This window comes from Vipera berus (assembly GCF_964194415.1).
Source record: "Vipera berus genome assembly, chromosome: 4".
NCBI classification, from domain to species: domain Eukaryota; kingdom Metazoa; phylum Chordata; class Lepidosauria; order Squamata; family Viperidae; genus Vipera; species Vipera berus.
In genome coordinates this window covers 493,982-514,101 of record NC_138206.1, presented here as the reverse complement: position 1 = coordinate 514,101, position 20,120 = coordinate 493,982, and the positions used below count along the sequence as shown (strand labels likewise).

Sequence of the window (20,120 nt, the reverse complement as noted above, 5' to 3'; positions counted from 1 at the left end):
AAAGATGAGAAGGATAATAATTCTGGGAGTTGAAGTCCACAATAGAATAACAGACTTGGAAGGGACCTTGGAGGTCCTCTAGTCCAACCCCCTGCTCAGGCAGGAGACCCTATACCATTTCAGAGAGGTAGCTGTCCACTCTCTTCTTAAAAGCCTCCAGTAAAGGAGCACCCACAACTTCTGGAGGCAGATCGTTCCACGGGTTGATTGTTCTCACTCTTAGACAATTTCTTCTTAGTCCTAGGTTAGTTCTCTCCTTGGTTAGTTTCCATCTGTTGCTTCTTCTCTTGCCTTCAGGTGCTTTGAAGAACAGGTTGACCCCCATCCTTTTTTTGTGGCAACCCCTCAATTACTGGAACCCTGCTATCATGTCACCCCTGGTCCTTCTTTTCATTAAACTAGACATACCCAACTCCTGCAACTGTTCTTCATATGTTTTAGCCTTCGGTCTTAAAGTTGCCAAGTTTGGAGACCACTGGACTAGAAGATCTCCAAGGTCCCTCCTGGCACGTGGAGTCTACCCTGTATTCTATGCTCTGTGAAGCTGGAGGGTGATGGAATGCAACAACACGAGTTAAGCAACTTCAGTATACAGAAGGCATTCCATTACACACCCTGACCCAGTGGTGTAAAGGCTTGTTGCAGTGCATGGAGGTCCTGAGGATGTGACTGGGAAAGAGCAGCGCTTGGCTCAGCCCTAGCGAGACAGTTCTGGTGTTACGAGGGCCCCAGGCGTGGTGGGAGCCTCCCTCTTTCCGTTCTGGATGGTGTGCAACTCGGGGATCCCATCTTGTGTCTGAAGAGGGTGTGACTCGGAGACCCATACGCAAGGCCATCTCATGTTCCTGTGTTGCCCATTCTTGGTTTTGGGACCTCTACTCACAGTCTCTCACGCTTAGTCACCTCTTGGTTAGATTACCGCAATACACTCTACTTGGGGCTGCAGTTGGAGACTCTCTGGAAGCTGCAACCGATTCAGAGGGCTGTGGGTGGGGAGGTTCCACCCTGGAGACAAGCCTTTTCTGGCAGGGCATCTGCCTTCGGGAAGACCTCGTCCCCCAGAATTTAGATGGCTCTGTATGACCTTGAAGAGCGAGTGTTCCCCTCTGGGCGCTAGACAAGGGCGAGAGATGAACACGTCTGGAAAAGGTGCTTGGATGAACAGTCGTGGGATGGCCTTAATTATATCGTATACTAGCAGTAGCACTTGTATACTGCTCCAGAGTACTCTCTGAGCGGTTTACAAATGTCAGCCTGTTGACCCCAACAATCTGGGTCCCCATTTTACCCACCTGGGAAGGACAAAAGAGTCGAGTCAACCTTGAGCCCCCCTGGATCGAACTCCTGGCTGCGGGCAGAGTTAGCCTGCAATGCTGCATTCTGACCACTGGGTCTCCTCCTGCCTTTTTGTATCCTGAGGTTCTGTTTTGTAAGATTTTATTCCTACGCTAGCAATCTGCAGTTGCAGTGTGTGAATTGACCGGCCATGTGAATTGTTTAAATAAATAAAACCATATTGCTAGATGTTTATATATAGATTGGCATCTCCTGCAACTTTGCATGCTTGCAATTTTAATAGTTAAAATTCAGTCGTAAGATGGATGGACGTTTCTCTGCTGTGCCTCTAGTGGCATTCCTGACTTGAGGAAGGGATTGATGACCTCAGATGAATAGTTTCTGCGCCTTCTTTAAACACGCTTTAGAGTGACACAATTTTCAACCTTTTCAATGAATTCAAATAATGACTGGATTTGTTTTTCTGCAAAACAAAAACCGGACCGAATTTGTAAAGAAGAGACTGAACAGCCATTTGTTCAGAATGGCATAAGATCTCCTGCTTGAAAAAGGGGTTGGACTAGAAGACCTCCAAGGCCCCTTCCAACTCTGTTATTCTGTTAACCCAATTGCTTTGCTTGTTGAATATGAACTTGATAACTTTAGAGAGATCAGAGTTTTTACGGTGAAAAAACCAAACAGAAATAAAGCTTTAAAGCTTGTACAAGGTTTTGTTGTGGTCGTATGTCCACAGGCAGGTTGGTGTGGCTTGCAGGCAAGTGACAAAACTAGTGGACCAGAGGAATGCTGTAGATATAATTTACTTGGATTTCAGTAAGGCATTTGATAAAGTAGATCACAACCTACTACTTGATAAGATAGAAAAATGTGGGTTAGATAGCATCACCACCAGATGGATTCGTAGCTGGCTGACAGGCCGTACTCAGCGTGTGGTCCTCAATGGAACCGCATCTACATGGAGGGAAGTATGTAGTGGAGTGCCCCAGGGCTCTGTCCTGGGCCCAGCGCTCTTCAACATCCTCATCAACGATTTGGATGAGGGGATAGATGGGGAACTCATCAAATTTGCAGACGACACCAAGCTGGCAGGAATAGCCAATAGTCCAGAAGATAGGCTTAAGATACAGGAGGATCTGGACAGACTCAAACACTGGGCGCTATCTAACAAAATGAAATTCAATGGTGAAAAAAGTAAGGTTCTACCTTTAGGCAGGAAAAATCAAATGCAGAGGTATAGTATAGGTGGTACCTTGCTCGATAGTAGTAACTGTGAGAGGGATCTCGGAGTCCTAGTGGACAATCACTTGAATATGAGCCAGCCATGTGCTGCAGCTGCCAAAAAAGCCAACACAGTGCTAGGCTGCATTAACAGAGGGATAGAATCAAGATCGCGTGAAGTACTAATACAACTTTACAATGCCTTGGTAAGGCCACACCTGGAATACTGCATCCAGTTTTGGTCACCACGATGTAAAAAAGATGTTGAGACTCTAGAAAGAATGCAGAGAAGAGCAACAAAGATGATTGGGGGACTGGAGGCTAAAACATATAGGAAACAGTTGCTGGAATTGGGTATGTGTAGTTTAACAAAGAGAAGGGAGAGGGGTGACATGATAGCAGTGTTCCAGTATCTCAGGGGCTGCCACAAAGAAGAGGGAGCCAAGCTATTCTCCAAAGCCCCTGAAAGCAGGACAAGAAGCGATGGATGGAAACTAGTCAAGGAGAGAAGCAACCTGGAACTAAGGAGAAACTTCCTGACAGTTAGAACAACTAACCAGTGGAACAACCTGCCTCCAGAAGCGGTGAATGCTCCAACACTGGACATTTTTAAGAAGAGACTGGACAGTCATTTGTCTGAAATGGTATAGGGTTTCCTGCCTTAGCAGGGGGTTGGACAAGATGACCTCCAAGGTCCCTTCCAACATTATTATTATTATTATTATTGTTATAATTTCTGAAAACCCAGAAACCCACAGTTGGCAAATGTTGCTCCAGATGCCCCCCTTCTATCCCATACTGGGCCCCAAGTGCACCAGGCTGGAGCTGCCTCGAGACCACCAGTGGCTGCAATGCAAAGGGTTCCCACCCCTCTCGTGGAATTAAATTAGGGAAGGGGGGTCCACGTTGCGCCCCATTTTGCCTTACAGGTTGGGGAAGGAGCGGTTGAATTTCTGGGAGAAGCTGCCGCCCAGGCCTCCTCCGTGGGGGCAGCCGAAGTCACTTCCAAGAGGGGATGGGTTTATTCTCCAGAGCAGCCGAGGGCGGGAGAAAAAGCCACAGCTGGAAGGCCGTCATAAAGAGAGGCCACCTGGAATTAAGGAGGAATTTCCTGAATGTGAGGACCATTATTAATCCACGGGATAGCTTGACTCCCTCTTCTTTGTGGCAGCCCCTCAAATATTGGAAGACTGCTGTTATGCCCCCCTTAGTCCTTCTTTTCATGGTATTGATGGATGTGAGGTTAAAATTTTGTTTTTAGAGAGTATCAGACCACCCCCAGCGTGTGCCGTGCTCAAAATATACTGCAGTGCTGGAAGGCTGCTATCCCGTCACCCCTGCTCCTTCTTTTCTCTAGACTGGCCGTACCCAAGTCCTGCAGCCATTCTTGGTATGTTTTTGTCTAAGGTGCCTTTAATCACCTTAGTTGCTCTCCTCTGCACTTTTCCCAAAGCCTCCACATCTTTTTTGTAGTGTGGTGACCAAAACTGGATGCTGCATTCCAGGTGTGGCCTTACTGAGGTTTCGTAAAGCTTAGATGGCACCACGCAGGAGAGAGCCCAAGGGTTTGGCTGCCGTGCCATCAGCTGCCATTCCAACTTCAATGAGGCTCTTGCTTGAAGACCTTGTTAATGGGGGTGGGGGGTGAACTGTGGGACTCTACATGAAGGGGGGGGAAACGAACTGCTGACGGTTGAGGGGAAACTTCCACGTCGTGCTCTGCTTCAAGCCTGTGACCATTCCACTCAGTCTCCTGCCCAGCACCAGTTGTGGGAAGAAGGCGCAGGACACGCAACTGTTGTGTTGTCTTCTGAGGACACAAGGAACCTTGCGCTGGGATGCGATAGGAGGGGCTTTGGGCCCATCAAGGATGACCTGTGGCTTGCATAGCTTGGCCCTGGGGAGAGGTCCCGGCTCACGGAACTCCCCCTGGGCAGAGGTCCAGCCAGTGGCCTCCACAGTGACCTCACAGACCACGGATTCCGCCTCAGAAGGTTGGCGTGGTGCCTCTGTGGGCAGGTGAGAGTCGCAGGTAGAAGAGGAGACCCATAGCTTGCATGTGGGCAGAGTGAGGAAGCCGGGCAGGGGGCTCTGACTCTGACCGGCCACAGCCACGGGAAATCTCTCGTCCCTGCTTGCTTCCCACTCGGCTTTCGTTCTTTTCCCAGGAGAGAGAGGAAAAACTTTGGGGCATTATGGTTGAAAGCCAGATCGTTCCAGGAGTTGACTTCAGGTCCACCAAAGAGCCACAAGTTGTCCGGATAATTGTGAAGGTGCCCTGGCAGAAGGAAGAGTTTCTGGTCCACAAGGACATGCTGGTGAGGGAATTCAAGGAGCATGTAGCCCGGCACTTGTCCTCTTCTCCTTCCCAAATTGTGCTGGTCTACACCGGAAGGATCTTAAAAGACCACAAGTCCCTAGCCCAGCATGGGATCCATCTGGACAGCAATGCTGCTGTTTATGTCGTCGTCCGGTCCCAACAAGCATGTCCACCCCAGCAGGTGCCCACCCTTCCAACTGACCTAGGCCCAGACCCCAAAGCCCCCAGGAATGGCATTTTTGCAAGTGATGGCTTGCAGGAGCTGGCGGCCAGTCTGGGCCTGAACACCGCCAATTTCATGGAGTTCCAGATCCAGCTGATATCCAATCCTGACCTGATGCTGCGGTTTTTGGAGAGCCCCTTCATCCAGAGCAAAGTCTCCAGTCCTGATCTCATGAAGGAGCTGGCCGACAAGAGCCTCCAGGTGCGGCGAGTAATACAGAGGGCCCCCGAGATCATCCAGGTTTTCAGCTCCCCCGAAGGCAGGAGGTTGGTGTCGGAGCTGGTCAAGAACCCGGCTGCCCTGAGAGAAATCATCAAATCCCCACCCCAGGCTCACCCGTGTCCCGGGAGCGTCCCCAGTGGAGACAGCAACATGGCCTTGCAGGACGTGCTGATGGAGTTGCAGGGCCTGGTGCGGAAGGCCCTCCTCAAAAGGTCTGACCCCACCATCATGCCAGGAGCCCTTGGGGGCCACCAGCCCTCCTTTGAGCAGAGCGGGAAGTCTGGGCACGCCAGGCAGCAGCTGCCTTTTCCCAAACTGTGGCCCCCGAGGTCTGGCGGCCAGAACGTTGGCGCAGCTGCTGCCAATGACCACAGCAAAGGGGAAAGTGGCAACGTGCGAGGGGAGACGGGTCAGCTGGCCTCAGCAGCGGTGAAGAACCTGCTCCATCAGATCATCAAGCACCTCGTGCAGAGCATGGCCAGCAGCCCCTCCAGACACCTCACCGGTCAGGGTCTCGGCTCAGAGGGGGTGGGCAAGGCTGCCCAGAAGTGCGTGGCTGGATCCAGAAACTCCCGGGAGCAGATTCCCACGCTCTTGCAGCAGATCCAAAACACAGACGTCCTTCTGGCAAGCTGGAGCCCTAAAGAGATCCAGGGGCTGCTGGAAATCCAGCAGAGGCTGCAGGCGCTGGCGACCGATGAGCCGGTGCTGGAGAGGCGCGGCCGATCAGAGCGCCCCGCCCGGAGGTCGTCTTCCATCACGTCCCTCTGCGACATGGTCCCCCCGTCTGGGGCAGGGGAGGAGGAGGACTTCTCTGCCCCCGAGATCTGGCAGAGTTTGGCAGCCGATGATTTCTTCTGCAGCCCCCCTCTCCGTGCCCGCCTGCGGGGCTGCTCGGGGCAACCCACTCCGAAGCAGCAGGCATACAAGCTCTGAAGCCGCGGGGCTGAGCCTTCGGCGGAGTGGATGGGGCCCTTCCGGGGCAGCTTCTGTGCAGACGCGAGAGCTTCATAAAGGAATGGATTTCATGGTTTCTGATTAAAAGCTTTAAATCTTTCACCACGTCTCCTGTTGCCTCTGGCTGGGCCCTGCGCCGGGCTTCTGGGCCTGAAGGTTGAATCCGCTTCTCGGCAAAGGGGTCAAAACTCCTGACCACATGCGGGGAGTTTGGCCCTTTTTTCTAAGAAGGAAGGGAAACCTGGGCTGGTCTTGCAACCTTTCACCGGGAATGCAGCCACCTCATTTTCCCCCCTGCTCCCATCTCTTGCAACGAATCCCTGGAAATCACTGCGATGGGGATCCCAAAGGTGGTTTTTCCAAAAGGCAACGGGACTTCCTTGATTTTTTTCCCTTGGAAAAGTTTTGCTTCTTGTCCGAGAAGTTTGTTCAGTTCTAAAGGTTTTTTTGGGGGGAACCCCCAAGAAAGTCCAGTTGCCTTTTGGAAAAAAGCACCTTTGGGACAATCATGACCCAAAAAGGCTGAGAAGCTCCAGAGATGCTGCAGTGGTCCGTAGTGGCGGTGGCTGGTTTGGTGAGGGACGTTCAAAGCCCCCTTTCACTCGTCCAGAGCGCTTTGATTTCCTCAGGGGCCTCGAAAGAGAAGAGCAACCAGGGGGATTAGGGGACTGGAGGCTGAAACATTGGAAGGAACTGGGCAGGACTGGTCTAGTGAGGAGAAGGACCGGGGCAGAGATGACAGCAGTACTCCAATGTTTGAGGGGCTGCCACGGAGAGAAGGGGCTCAGCCTATTTTCCAAAGCACCAGAAGGCCAGGCCAAGAATAACGGATGGGAACTGATCAAGGAGAGATTCAGCCTAGAAATAAGGAGAAATTTTCTGACAGAACAAGCAACCAACGTAACAGGAGTTGCCTTCAGAAGTTGTGGGAGCTTCATCAGTGGAAGCTTTCAAGAAGAAACTGGACGTACATCTGTCAGAAATGGGGTAGGGTCTCCTGCTTGGGCAGGGGGCTGGGCGAGATGCCCGCAAGGTCCCTTCCAAGTCTGTTATTCTAAAAACACAGTGGCCACAGAGGTGGGGGAGGATGATAACTGCACCCACCCACAGGAGGCCACTGTCATGGCAGACCTCCTGCCCAGGGCCCACATGCCTATCTGGCCCGGGGTGGGTGGGGGGCTCAACTAGCTCATAATTGGGAGACCCCGGAGGAGGAAGAGCGAGAGGGCGACGTCTACCCCAGATGGTTCCTGCTGGTCAATCACACACACACACACACACACACACACAGAGCTGCAGAAGCAAGTGCCCATAACTCCAAGTAAAAACCCACAGGGGCACGAGTGGGGTTGGACCACTGCCAAAGAGGAGGTTTTTTCTTTGCTGCTTTATTTCATCCTGTCTCTCCCGTTTGGCTGTGGAGAGATGAAAAGGAAGGATTTGTACGGACCCCATTTTGCAAAGCCGCTGAGGACCCCTGGCTGGGCCCGGTCCTGCTCTCCACAGCTGAGCAAGTCCATCCACAACAGCTCACCTCCTCTTCTTTTTAGATAGCTGAACACAGCAATGTTGAGGTTGTGTAAAGCTGGTGGCTAAGCCCACATAACAACACACTAGATTTAAGATTTAATGTCCAGTGTGTTGTGAGGGACCCAGCCTTTCTCTTGGTCTGCTGTGTGAGTCAGGACATCGTGTGAAGTCATAATATGGTTGGGCTCGGCAAAGTGATGTATGTATCAAAGAGCAGTTTGTTTGTTCGTTCGTTCATTCATTCATTTTTTATAGCTGCCCAACTCAACCAAGTGACTCTGGGAGGCTATAGAATGATACGGATTCAGATTACTTGCAGGAAGTACTGGAAAAAGGAATGAAAACCAAGCCACCAATATTGTGATATGCCAATCTCTGGTGCACCTGGAACACTGCACATCATTCTGGTTGCATGCTTAGAAAAGTCTGCAAGAAGGCAGGACCTCCCCAATAACAGTAGCACTTAGACACAGGGCTTCACAGCCTTCTCTAAGCAGTGTACGGAGTCAGCCTGTTGCCCCCCAACAATCCAGGTCCCCATTTTACCCACCTCCAAAGGATGGAAGGCTGAGTCAACCTTGAGCCGGTCAGGATCGAACTCTTGGAGTGAGCTGTGAGTTAGCCAGCAAGGGAAGCCCACCCTTGACAAAGATCTTGACAAACTGGAAGAATGGGCCTTACCTAACAAGATGAGTTTTAATGTGGAGAAAAGCAAAGTTTTACACCTAGGCAGGAAAACCCCAAAGCTACAAGTACAGATTGGGCGAGGCCCGGCTCAGAAACAGCCACTGTGAGAGGGACCCCGGAGTCCCAGTGGACGATCGCTTGACCGTGAGCCGGCCGTGTGCAGCAGCAGCCAAAAAAGCTAACACAATCCTGGGTGGTAAAACAGAGGCATAGAATCAAGTTCACACAAAGTATTAGTACCGCTTTATAAAACCCTAGTAAGACCACATCTGGAATACTGCAGCCAATTTTGGTCACCATACTACAAAAAAGACGTTGAGACCTTGGAAGAGTTGAGAGAAGAGCAACTAAGATGATCAAAGGCCTGGAGATATGAAGGACGGCTGCAGGACTTGGCTTTGGCTCGTCTAAAGAAAAGAAGAAACGGGTGACATGATAGCAGCGTTTCAGTATTTGAGGGGCTGCCACAAAGAAGAGGCGGGGGTCAACTTATTCTCCAAAGCAGCAGAGGGAAGGACAAGAAACAATGGTTGGAAACAGAGCAGAGAGAGAAGCAACCTGGAATTAAGGGGAAACTTCCTGACAGCGAGGACAATGAACCAGTGGAACAGCTTGCCTCAAGAAATCGTGGGCGCTCCATTACTGGAGGGGTAGGCAGCCTGGGCTCTTTTACGACTCGTGGACTTCAACTCCCAGAATTCCTGAACCAGCCATGCTGGGGGGAAAGCTGAGCCATGCTGGCTAAGGAATTCTGGGAGTTGAAGTCCACGAGTGATAAAAGAGCCAAGGTTACCTACCCCTGGGCTAGACAGTCACTTGTCTGAGATGGTATGTTGCTGTTGTTAGCTGCGAAGTCGTGTCCGACCCATCGCGACCCTATGGACAACATTCCTCCAGGCCTTCCTGTCCTGTACCATCTTCTGGAGTCTATTTAAGCTCAGGCCTACTGCTTCAGTGACTCCATCCAGCCACCTAATTCTCTGTCGTCCCCTTCTTCTATTGCCCTCGATCTTTCCCCGTGAGATGAACTCACGAGAGATCGATGGATCGTTAAGGTGCTTCCAAGTAAAAGAGGCAGGATGCAGAGATGCAATCATTATGAAGCTTTATTCATCAATAGATTATATAGAAAGAGCTATATGGCATGGAAGCATCCATGCTTGTATGATAGAGAGAGAATGCATGCAAGAGAGAAAGAAAAGACGAACAAAGAGCAGCCCCTGAGCAGAGGTATTTATGGGGGGTCTCAGCCCCTCCCATAAAACACTCTCGCCAATGAGGCTGCAGGGGTCTGGGACCCCTGACTCATCAGTGGAAGCAAAGAAGCCTCTTTGCTTCCATCTGATGACCTTTTTGGGTAACTGCCATGGCTGGCAGAAAACATCTAACAATTCCCCTTCTTGCCAGCCAATGACAGGGACTAGTGAATGTGTGTGAGGGGGCGAGCAGGTGTCATAGACATGTATAAAAACGTTCAGAAGACCAAATACAAACGCTTACACAAGGTTGTGCCGGTCAATGGGAACAGGTTTGGTGAACAGATCAGCTATCTGGTCAGCTGTGTTACAATGCTCAACATGTATAAAACCCTCTTTGGCAAGCTGCCTGACATTTTTATAGTGTATGTCTCTGTGGCGAGACCTAGAGCCTACTGCATAAGCTCCCGAGATTGCAATTGCGGCTGTGTTATCCTCTTGAATTTGGATGGGCAGAGGAGGAGATGCCCAGATGCTCGTTATCAGATCATTGAACCAAATCAAATCATTGGCCGTGTCTGACAGGCTGGCATATTCCGCCTCGGCCGTGGAGCAAGAAACAAATTTTTGCTGCCTAACATGCCAATGTATAGGACAGCCATTTAGCAATATGAGGAAACCAGAGGTGCTCCGTCTACTTTTGGTGTCGCCAGCCCAGTCTGCGTCTGAGTAAGCGGAGAGCTGGGCCGTCTTCCCCTTCTCTGGTTCCAGCACAAGGAGAGCATCGGTTGTGCCCCTGAGGTACCTAAGTACCCTCTTAACGGCAGTCCAGTGGAATTCCTTTGGGTGTTCCACGTGCCTGGACAATAGATTCACAGCTAAAGCTATGTCAGGCCTGCTCCAATTGCTGATATATAGCAAGGAGCCAATGACAGATCTGTAAAGCTTATTATCTGTGAACTCAGGACCGTCCTTGTGAGTGTGATTGTAATAGTCACTTTGCATCGGGCTATGCATTGGGTTAGATTCTGTCATTTTGCATTTGGCCAATAACTATCTTTTCTTTTTGAGATAGAGCAAAGTTAGATTCTGTCATTTTGCATTTGGCCAATAACTCCTCTATATCTTTTCTTTCTGAGATAGAGCGAACCCCTCCTAAGTGGCCAAGATGTGAACACCCAAGTACTTGTCAACCCGCCCCAAAGACTTCAGAGTAAACTTTTCTTCCAGGGCCTTGGCAAATTCATCACACCCTTCCTTGTCAGGCCCTACATATAGTAGGTCGTCCACATAAACTAACACCCGTTCTGTGGTACCCTTGGAGTTGCGTGTGAAAACACATTCATCTGCATGGGATGCAGTGAAACCAACTCGTTCTAAACTTTTTCTAAGGCAGTCATACCATAATTTCCCTGACTGCTTGAGGCCATATAACCCTTTGTGGAGCAACCATGTATTTTCCCCTTCTTGCTGGTAGCCAGGAGGGGCCTTCACGTAGATCTGCCGGTCCAAGTTGGCGTGGAGGTAAGCTGTCTGGATGTCGAATTGGAAGACTTCCTTCCCCAGAGCGGCTGCAGTCACGAGGGCGGTCTTGACGCTCTCTGCCCAGACAGTTGGAGAGTAGGTCTCCCCATAGTCCTCCATGTAGCGTTGGGCGAATCCCTGAGCTACCAAACGGGCCTTATACAGGTAGAGGCCATTGGCAAGTGGTTTGGCTTTGTAAACCCACCTTGTGCCAATGACTTTCCTCTCCTTTGCTGGTTGCTGGGGGGTGAAGACTTTGAGTTTCTTTAAGCTCTGCATCTCCTTCTCCATCGCGAGCTGCAATTTCTCCTGCTCTTCGATGGGTAGCTCCTGGATGTCAGAGAAGGATTTTGGGGTGACCACAACGCTGTTGACAGACGCGATGTGCCCAATGTCAATTCTCTTTGGTGGGATCCCTTTGTTGGACCGCTTTGATCTCCTGACCTTCTGCCACTCACCGCTCTTTTCTTCCGCGGGTTTCTGAGGTGTCGCTGGGGAACTGGACGGCTCATCCTCCCCATCTGAACCAGGTGGGATGACATCTTCGTCTTGTTCCACACTTTCGTCGGTGGCAGGGTATGTGGACGTCTCAGGTGATGTCGTAGTCGGTGTGCCCTTGTTGGGACGGTTGATATATGGGCTCAGATCATTGGAGTGTATCTGGGCCCAATTGGAGTCCTCTTCGAAGGAGGCAGATTGGGAAGTCACAATCCTGCCCCCTTCTCCCAGGAAACGGTAGGCCTTGGAGCCAGGAGCGTAGCCCAAGAGCCTCAGTCTCTGGGAGACAGATCTCCCCTTCTTCCGCAGCTGCTTGGGGATGTGGACCCATGCGTAGGACCCAAAGACATGTTAATGTCCCAGATTTGGTTTCCTACCGTGAACTAGGAAATATGGGGTCTGGTTCACAACACTGCTCCAGGTGCGGTTTAAGGTGTAATTGGCGTATTTCACCGCCTCTGCCCAGTATGATTCTGCGACCCCAGCGTCCGCAATCAGACTACGCATCATAATTTGTAGGGTTCCATTTCTTTTCTCTGCCACGCCATTTTGAGCTGGAGTGAAAGGCGCGGTAAGAAAATGGCGGATGCCCTTATGTCTTACCCAGTCCTGGAATTTTCGGGACATGAACTCAGCCCTGCGGTCGCTCTGCAGTTGTGCGATCTTGGTCTTATACTGGGTCTCTACAGAGTTGTAGAGTGATTTTATGGCATCAAAGGCTTCGGATTTTTCTGTGAGGATATACACGTGGCCATACCGTGAAAAATCATCAACGGCAGTGAGAAAATACTGACTTTTCCCTAGGGATGGTGTGAAAGGCCCAACCAAATCAACATGTACTAGTTGGTACGGGTATTGGGCCTTACGCAGTGACACTTTTGGGATGGGCGCAGCCTTCCTCTTTGACCTCTTACAGATGGCACAGTCCAGGAACACCTCACAATCTTTGAGCTGGACTCCCTCAGCAAACTCTCCCATCTTTTTAACCACAGGGAAGTTTGCATGACCTAATCTTTGGTGTAAGAGGTGGGCACACTTATCGTGGAGTGGCTTCCCCACTGACACCCTCTTGGCATTGGTTGCCTTGAGCGGTGCTTCAGGTGACAGCTGAGGTTCGGATTTCTAATCCGCACTGCCTTGCTGTGGGGGCTTGGATGCAACCGCTTCGGCCTTGCGCTCCTTAAACAGCCTTGGGGCTGGCTGTGGGGCCCCTTCTGAGGTGGGTGGGTTCTCAGGGGAGAAGTATGGCAAACCATTTATGATGGCAATAGTTCCAATGACCCTCTGGTTCCGGGTGACATGACCTCCCCCTTTGCGAAATAAAACTTCCACCCTGTCATTGTCACATAATTTGATAATGCTTAATAGGTTGTTGGCAATGGAGGGAACATGTAATACCCCTTCAACTTTTCCAAGCCCGGGTACAGAAACAGTGCCCTCCCCAACAACCCAAGCCTTATCACCGTTTGCCACCTTGACAAATGAGTTAATTTTCTTTAACCTTTTAAAACCTTGTTTCATGTTGGTAATGTGAGATGATGCTCCAGAGTCCAGTAACCATAAGTCAGTGGGACCATCAGCCTTTGTGGTGGGGGTACAAGTAGACACAAAATTGCCTTTGGCAGTACTTTTGCTCCCGCCATGCCCCCTTCCTTGTCCCTTGCCCCTTCCTTGATTGGGACCACGCTTGGGACCTTGTTGATAATGGGGGCAGTCCTTCTTGAGGTGCCCCTCAGAGCCACAGATGAAACACTTGAGTAGAGCATTAACCTGCTCTGAGTTGCGGTGCCGTCTGCTGGCTGGCTGGGTGGTGACTCTGGTGTATTCTCCTGCATCTCTTCATCTCCTATCTTCCTCAATTAGTTTGCCTTCGAGGTAGGACAGAGTCATGGCTTCATTCCTGGCCCCCTCCAGTGAAATAATAAAATTGCTCCAGTTTTTGTCCAGGGAAGCCAGAATGACAGCAACCATGTTCTCCTCAGGTACACGGTAGTTTCTGGACATCAGTTGTGCCCTGAGCGATTTTAATTTTCCGAGATGTTCTGCCATGCTGGCCCCAAACCTGAGTCTTGTGTTGTAAAACTCAGTTGTGAGTCTGGTGAGGGAACCAATGCTGTTGCTGTTGAATAAATTGTATAATAACCGCCAAACTGCGCTAGCTGTGAGCCCATCTGGAATGCTAGGGAACAAGTTGTCATCCAGTGAGCTCAACAGAGTGGTGTAAGCTTGTCTGTGAGGCCACTCTTCTCGCGATCCCCACGGGAGAGGTGGGGGATTCAGAACCATTTCAAGAGTCCCATCCTTTAATAGACATACCTGCACATTTCTATTCCAACTGTGGTAGTTCTCCCCCCCAATTTTCCAGTCTTTCAAAGTCATGTGGTAGAGGAGACGCAGGTACAAATGAATTCTTGTTTGTTTTATCTTGATTTGAAAACATCTGAGAGCTTTCCATTGAGATGAAAGGTAAAGGAACCCTTTTAGTGGTCGCTGGTAGTATTTTTATTTGATTTATGGATGACTCTGTCTGGGCATGCCCGGAGATCATGTGATCCGGGGGTGGGCGTTGCCCAAGATTGCCAGCCGGCATTTGGATTTGAAAAAGCTCTGGAGATCCCTCCTGAAGCCCCCCTGGCCCTGGATTGCAAGATGAGGCAGGGATGCCCCAAAGATGCTGTGGATTGCCTTGAGAAGCCCATCGCTGGTCTTGAAGACCTTGGGGTTGGCTAAAGCCGATGCTGGAGGAGGGGGCCAACCCCCCCGAAGGCCATCTGGTAAGGAGAGCGTCTGGGCGGTGGTGAAAGTAAAGTTGGGGGCCCCGGGGAGAGGGTCGGGGGCCTTGGAGGGTAACGAGGGAGGCTGGTTACTCCCGATGTTGGAGCTGCTGTCTTTTTGGCTTCGAGGGCCGCAACTAGGACCTGGATGGCTGCTTCAAGCCCCGCTGTATCAGCCTCGGCTGGACAGGCTTTATTGCCATCATAGGTCTTGAGGGTTTCTGGTGGGGAGGGCCCAGGGGTTTGCATGTTGACACGGCTGGATGCCACCGATTGCTGGGCCTCCAGGCTTATTTGAGGCCTATCTTTATTAGAACATGTGGGAGTTCTGGGGGCCGCCATCTTGTTTCTGGTATCGGGCCATGTGGTCGCTCTGGGGGCCGCCATCTTGCTTCCGGTTGCCCCAGGAAGCTGTAGGTCACAGTTTGGCGGGAAATTTCGCACCGAAAGCTCTGGGGTCCCGGGGTTACTCAGGGTGGCGGGCGCCATATTAGGGTGCCTCGTGGTCGCTTGGGAAAGACTCACCAGGTGTTCAGAGTCCCTCTGCGCTGGTGTCCCTCGTGGAGAGGCTTGTGGCGTCTTTTGTACTGCAAGGAATTTTAGGAGCAGCTCCTTGCATTCCTGTGTAGTCATTTGGTTCACGCGGTGCCTGTGTTGGGCTCGGACCGCTTCTGCTGCATCTGTGAAGTCTTGGGCGGACTGTAAATCTTCTATGCTTCCTTCTGTGGCATGCAGTAGTAGGGAGGCTTGTAAAGGTGTTCCTGGCGCTGAGCTCTGCTCAGGGGCTGTGAGCAGAGCTGCTGATCTTGATTGAAGACTTCTGGTCACAATCTGGGATCTCCTGCCATCCGTTTCGGTTTCAAATCTAGGCATCTTACTGCTATCTGCAAGCTTGGAAGCGTTGCCTGCCTTAAGCCATCCTCTTGCTTCCAACTTGTGAGATGAACTCACGAGAGATCGATGGATCGTTAAGGTGCTTCCAAGTAAAAGAGGCAGGATGCAGAGATGCAATCATTATGAAGCTTTATTCATCGATAGATTATATAGAAAGAGCTATATGGCATGGAGGCATCCATGCTTGTATGATAGAGAGAGAATGCATGCAAGAGAGAAAGAAAGGACGAACAAAGAGCAGCCCCTGAGCAGAGGTATTTATGGGGGGTCTCAGCCCCTCCCATAAAACACTCTCGCCAATGAGGCTGCAGGGGTCTGGGACCCCTGACTCATCAGTGGAAGCAAAGAAGCCTCTTTGCTTCCATCTGATGACCTTTTTGGGTAACTGCCATGGCTGGCACAAAACATCTAACATTTCTCTTCTCCAAAAGTATTGAAGATTCCATAATCATATTTGGAGTCAGTGTATATGTTCCTCCTTTCCTGTATTAACAATCTCAGAGCCTGTTGTAAGGCATAAAATCCACAGGTTAGTGCTGATTAAGGGAGGGAAATTCTCCCAGATATCACCTTCCATCAATGTGTCCTGCACACAGACACAAAAACATCAAAAACAAAAAAACAAAAACAAAAAACAACTCCACAAAAAGATCAGAGTAATTTCTTTTGGGTGATGTTTAACTAAAACTCAAAGATTTCCAAAAACTTGTCCAACAATTAATCTCTCCTCTTACGAGTAAAAAAAATTGCAAGCTGAAACTGCAAGAGTGGGCATCAAGTTTCACATCCACCCCCCTTTCTCAGACTGGAATTCTAAGCAGAGAAAAAAAATGGTTAAAAGGACCAGCCACCCCCCCTCTTCTGGCTGTCTCTCCCTTACTCACTCTTAAAGTAACACAGCTGGGTTGGGGGGAGTAAAAGAAACTTTACAAAAATCTCACCACTAAAAAAAAATAGTTTGCTCTCCTTTACATGCATTTTCCATAAATTCTCTCACACATTGTCCATGAAACTTGTCTCATTGGTTTTTTTTGTTTTTTCATTTACTTTTACAACAATAAAATCTGCAATTTACTGTTCCTTTCACAGCCTGGGACGGGGTGGGGGGTGGTAGGTGGGTTTGAGGGCTAACACACTCACATTTACATATCAGCAAATTAACTCATTCACTTCCATTCTGACTGCTTGCATAAACAATTTCACATACAAAAATTTCATTTCATACTTTCTCCAGACAAACCATACATGGTTAAATAAGGCCTTTTTGTTTGGTGTTATCAGAGAGGATTTTGACCCTCTTCCAAGTCTTGGAAATAACACAGAACAACACAGACAGACATATATACACAGATACTATTAAAAAAAAACATTTATTTAGAAGGCCAAAACAATAGTCCAAAAAGCTAGATTAAAAGAAAAAGATAGAAGAAAAACTTGGTTTGATTTCTTTGATTTTTCTTTTCGTTAGGTTTACAACAACAACTACTTTCCTATTCTTTGATTTGGTAGACCAGAATTGTCAATTTAGTTTGGCTCGGAGCCTGCAATGGGAAGCTAGATCTCAGACAACTCCAGGCAGTTGAAATCAACAGGCGCGCCCCTGGACTTTACTGAGAACAGCTCGCCCCAAGAGGCTCTTTCAAGCCCCACATAAGCCAATTTTAACAGGAGTTCATTTCGGGCATATTTGTTGTCTATTTGCCTTGTTATTTCTTCTTGATAAACTTTTGCAAAAGACATTTTAGCTTTTCCGTGAGGATCATCTATCTTGCGGAAAGCTGCTAAAGCCCCTTCCTGTATCAAATTAAAAGCCTCCCTTGGGCTTTGAGCCTGTTGGTCATTTGTAACGAATTGTCCTGTGCCAAATAATTGATCCCTATCTACCCCTTGAGGTAATCCAGCAATAATTTTTTCCCCTATTTCTTTTTTATACTCAGATTCCCAAACTACATATTGTGAAGGTGTCAGTATCATGTGTGCAATGGACTTCCAGTCTACCAATGCCATCACATAAGTAGCAGCCATGGAAACGAAAAGTCCTTGCACAAAAGGCGATTGAATGCCATATGAAGCAACAGCTTTTTTAAGATCTTTCACTATATTCCATTCCAGTCCTTCATATGTGTGAACAGCATTTCCTCCAGCTGCCGGAGCTGGCTGGATGTTTACTGGATAGCAAGATAAATATTCCAATGTTAGCTGTCCTGATCGGGCGGCCCGTCTAACAGCATTTGCCACCATTCCTTCTTTAGGATAATTGTTAATTACTTCTGGCTGAGCCTGAGGGGCACTGGGAGCCGCAGCTGAGGTGCCCTGCTGAGTTTCTCCGGCTGAATAGGTTCCTCATAAGGAGGGGGAGCCGGAGAAACAGAAAAGTCTTCTTTAAGTCCCTTTTCGTGAATCAACAAACTTTCCATTAAGACTCACCAGGCTGTTAACATTTTTGGAGGTGCTCGAGGAGGTTCGTGGAGCCATTCTCCAATTTTTCTCCAAGTCCCTGTTTTCAACGAGCCCTTTTCCGGATAAGCCAGAGTATTTTCCCAAACATATTCCATTAAAGCAATCAACTCCTTTTTTGAAACTGCTGGTAATTGTTTGCCACTACTTTTAAGTAAAATATTAGAAGTTCTGACTATTTCCTCAAGCTCTTTCAGGTGCGCTGCCTGTTGCTTAGAAAATTTGTTCCCCATACTCACGAATGGATTGTCGTCTTCACGAGGCGAGATCGGGTGCACAGCCTATTCCAGGCGATGAGTATGGAGACCGTCAGAGACGTATCCACTCGCAGCAGATCACGTCGGGGTGCTGGGAACCCGCTGCTTGAAGCAGCCGGGTTGCTGGGAACCTGCTGCTTGTGAACGGTCAGGTTGAGCACGGCCACCATCGGGTGAATGAGGATGGACGGCTGAAGACGTATTCCGCAGAATCACGTCAGGGTCACCAGTTGAGGGTTTTTCGCACCCGGCGGGCTCCTCCTGACTTGCCAATGAATGAGGACACGTCTCTCTGAGCGTTCTCAGGATGAGGGCCCAGACCGAAGTCCCAAGCTCTCTTTTATTGAGATACCAGCAACACATCAGCAACAAGCAATTAGCAACAAACAATTATCTAAGCATTCAGCTATCCATGAAGCAGTTATCTTAAGGTTACGAATGGTTACATCTCAGCCATGCACTAAGCAATTATCTTAAGGTTATAAATCAGCTACATATCTGTATGGAATGTCTTTGTTCTTGTAACTATCTTGTATGTGTTACTTTCTTGTACGTGTTCCAACGGTGTTCTGAACCAGCCTGCTACCGGCCTTGCAATAAGGCAAACCCCTGTTCAAACAGTAGAGACTGGAGAGCGTCTAAGGCTGGAAAGCGTCTGCCAAGATTTATTACTCAAATAACAGAACAAGAAACAAAAACACTGGAACTTGAATCCTCAAACGGAAGGGTTGCTTTCAGCAACCAGCCCTTCCCCAAACACTCCTTTTATTTAGAGATCAGGGCATGGCCTCCCTGTGCCTCCTCCCGAGGAGTCCCACAGCCTTTCTCTGTTTGGTCCTGCTCGACTGCCTCCTGCGTCGGGCGTCCTTGAACAGGGCCAGCTGTGGGTCATCATCCTCCGCACTATCGGGCTCACGCAGCTGAGAAGAGGGCCCCGGCTGGGGGCTCTGCGAAGCCTCCAAACCATCATCAGCCGGTTCGTCTACCACACACTCCTCCTCCCCCTCATCTGAGTCATCCGACACATCTGAGCCGGCTGCCGGACCCACAGGCTGGCCCTGAGTCACAACAAACGGGTGTCCGTCTGCACGTAGCAAGGTCATCTGATTTTTGGTAAACTGCAACTTATGCGCAGAAACAAAACTTGTCTCTGCCCTGAGCCAGACCTGCGCCATTTTATGTGAGCCTAAGGTGGAAATATGACAGGTTTCCTACACACCACACTACAAAAAAGATGTGGAGGCTTTGGGAAAAGTGCAGAGGAGAGCAACTAAGGTGATTAAAGGCACCTTAGACAAAAACATACCAAGAATGGCTGCAGGACTTGGGTACGGCCAGTCTAGAGAAAAGAAGGAGCAGGGGTGACGGGATAGCAGCCTTCCAGCACTGCAGTATATTTTGAGCACGGCACACGCTGGGGGTGGTCTGATACTCTCTAAAAACAAAATTTTAACCTCACATCCATCAATACCATGAAAAGAAGGACTAAGGGGGGCATAACAGCAGTCTTCCAATATTTGAGGGGCTGCCACAAAGAAGAGGGAGTCAAGCTATCCCGTGGATTAATAATGGTCCTCACATTCAGGAAATTCCTCCTTAATTCCAGGTGGCCTCTCTTTATGACGGCCTTCCAGCTGTGGCTTTTTCTCCCGCCCTCGGCTGCTCTGGAGAATAAACCCATCCCCTCTTGGAAGTGACTTGGGCTGCCCCCACGGAGGAGGCCTGGGCGGCAGCTTCCCCCAGAGATTCAACCGCTCCTTCCCCAACCTGTAAGGCAAAATGGGGCGCAACGTGGACCCCCCTTCCCTAATTTAATTCCACGAGAGGGGTGGGAACCCTTTGCATTGCAGCCACTGGTGGTCTCGAGGCAGCTCCAGCCTGGTGCACTTGGGGCCCAGTATGGGATAGAAGGGGGGCATCTGGAGCAACATTTGCCAACTGTGGGTTTCTGGGTTTTCAGAAATTATAATAACAATAATAATAATAATAATGTTGGAAGGGACCTTGGAGGTCATCTTGTCCAACCCCCTGCTAAGGCAGGAAACCCTATACCATTTCAGACAAATG

General features: G+C 49.6%; 1 protein-coding gene across 1 annotated transcript; it reads left to right on the top strand.

Annotated features, from left to right (window-relative positions):
* Positions 1 to 4,709: 4,709 nt before the first annotated feature.
* Positions 4,710 to 6,401, top strand: LOC308667831 (ubiquilin-1-like; the record flags this gene model as incomplete). Its single annotated transcript, XM_081327358.1, has 1 exon — positions 4,710 to 6,401. The coding sequence occupies one exon, from the start codon at positions 4,710 to 4,712 to the stop codon at positions 6,213 to 6,215; it is 1,506 nt and encodes a 501-aa protein (XP_081183484.1). The 3' UTR covers positions 6,216 to 6,401.
* Between the last annotated feature and the right edge of the window lie 13,719 nt (positions 6,402 to 20,120).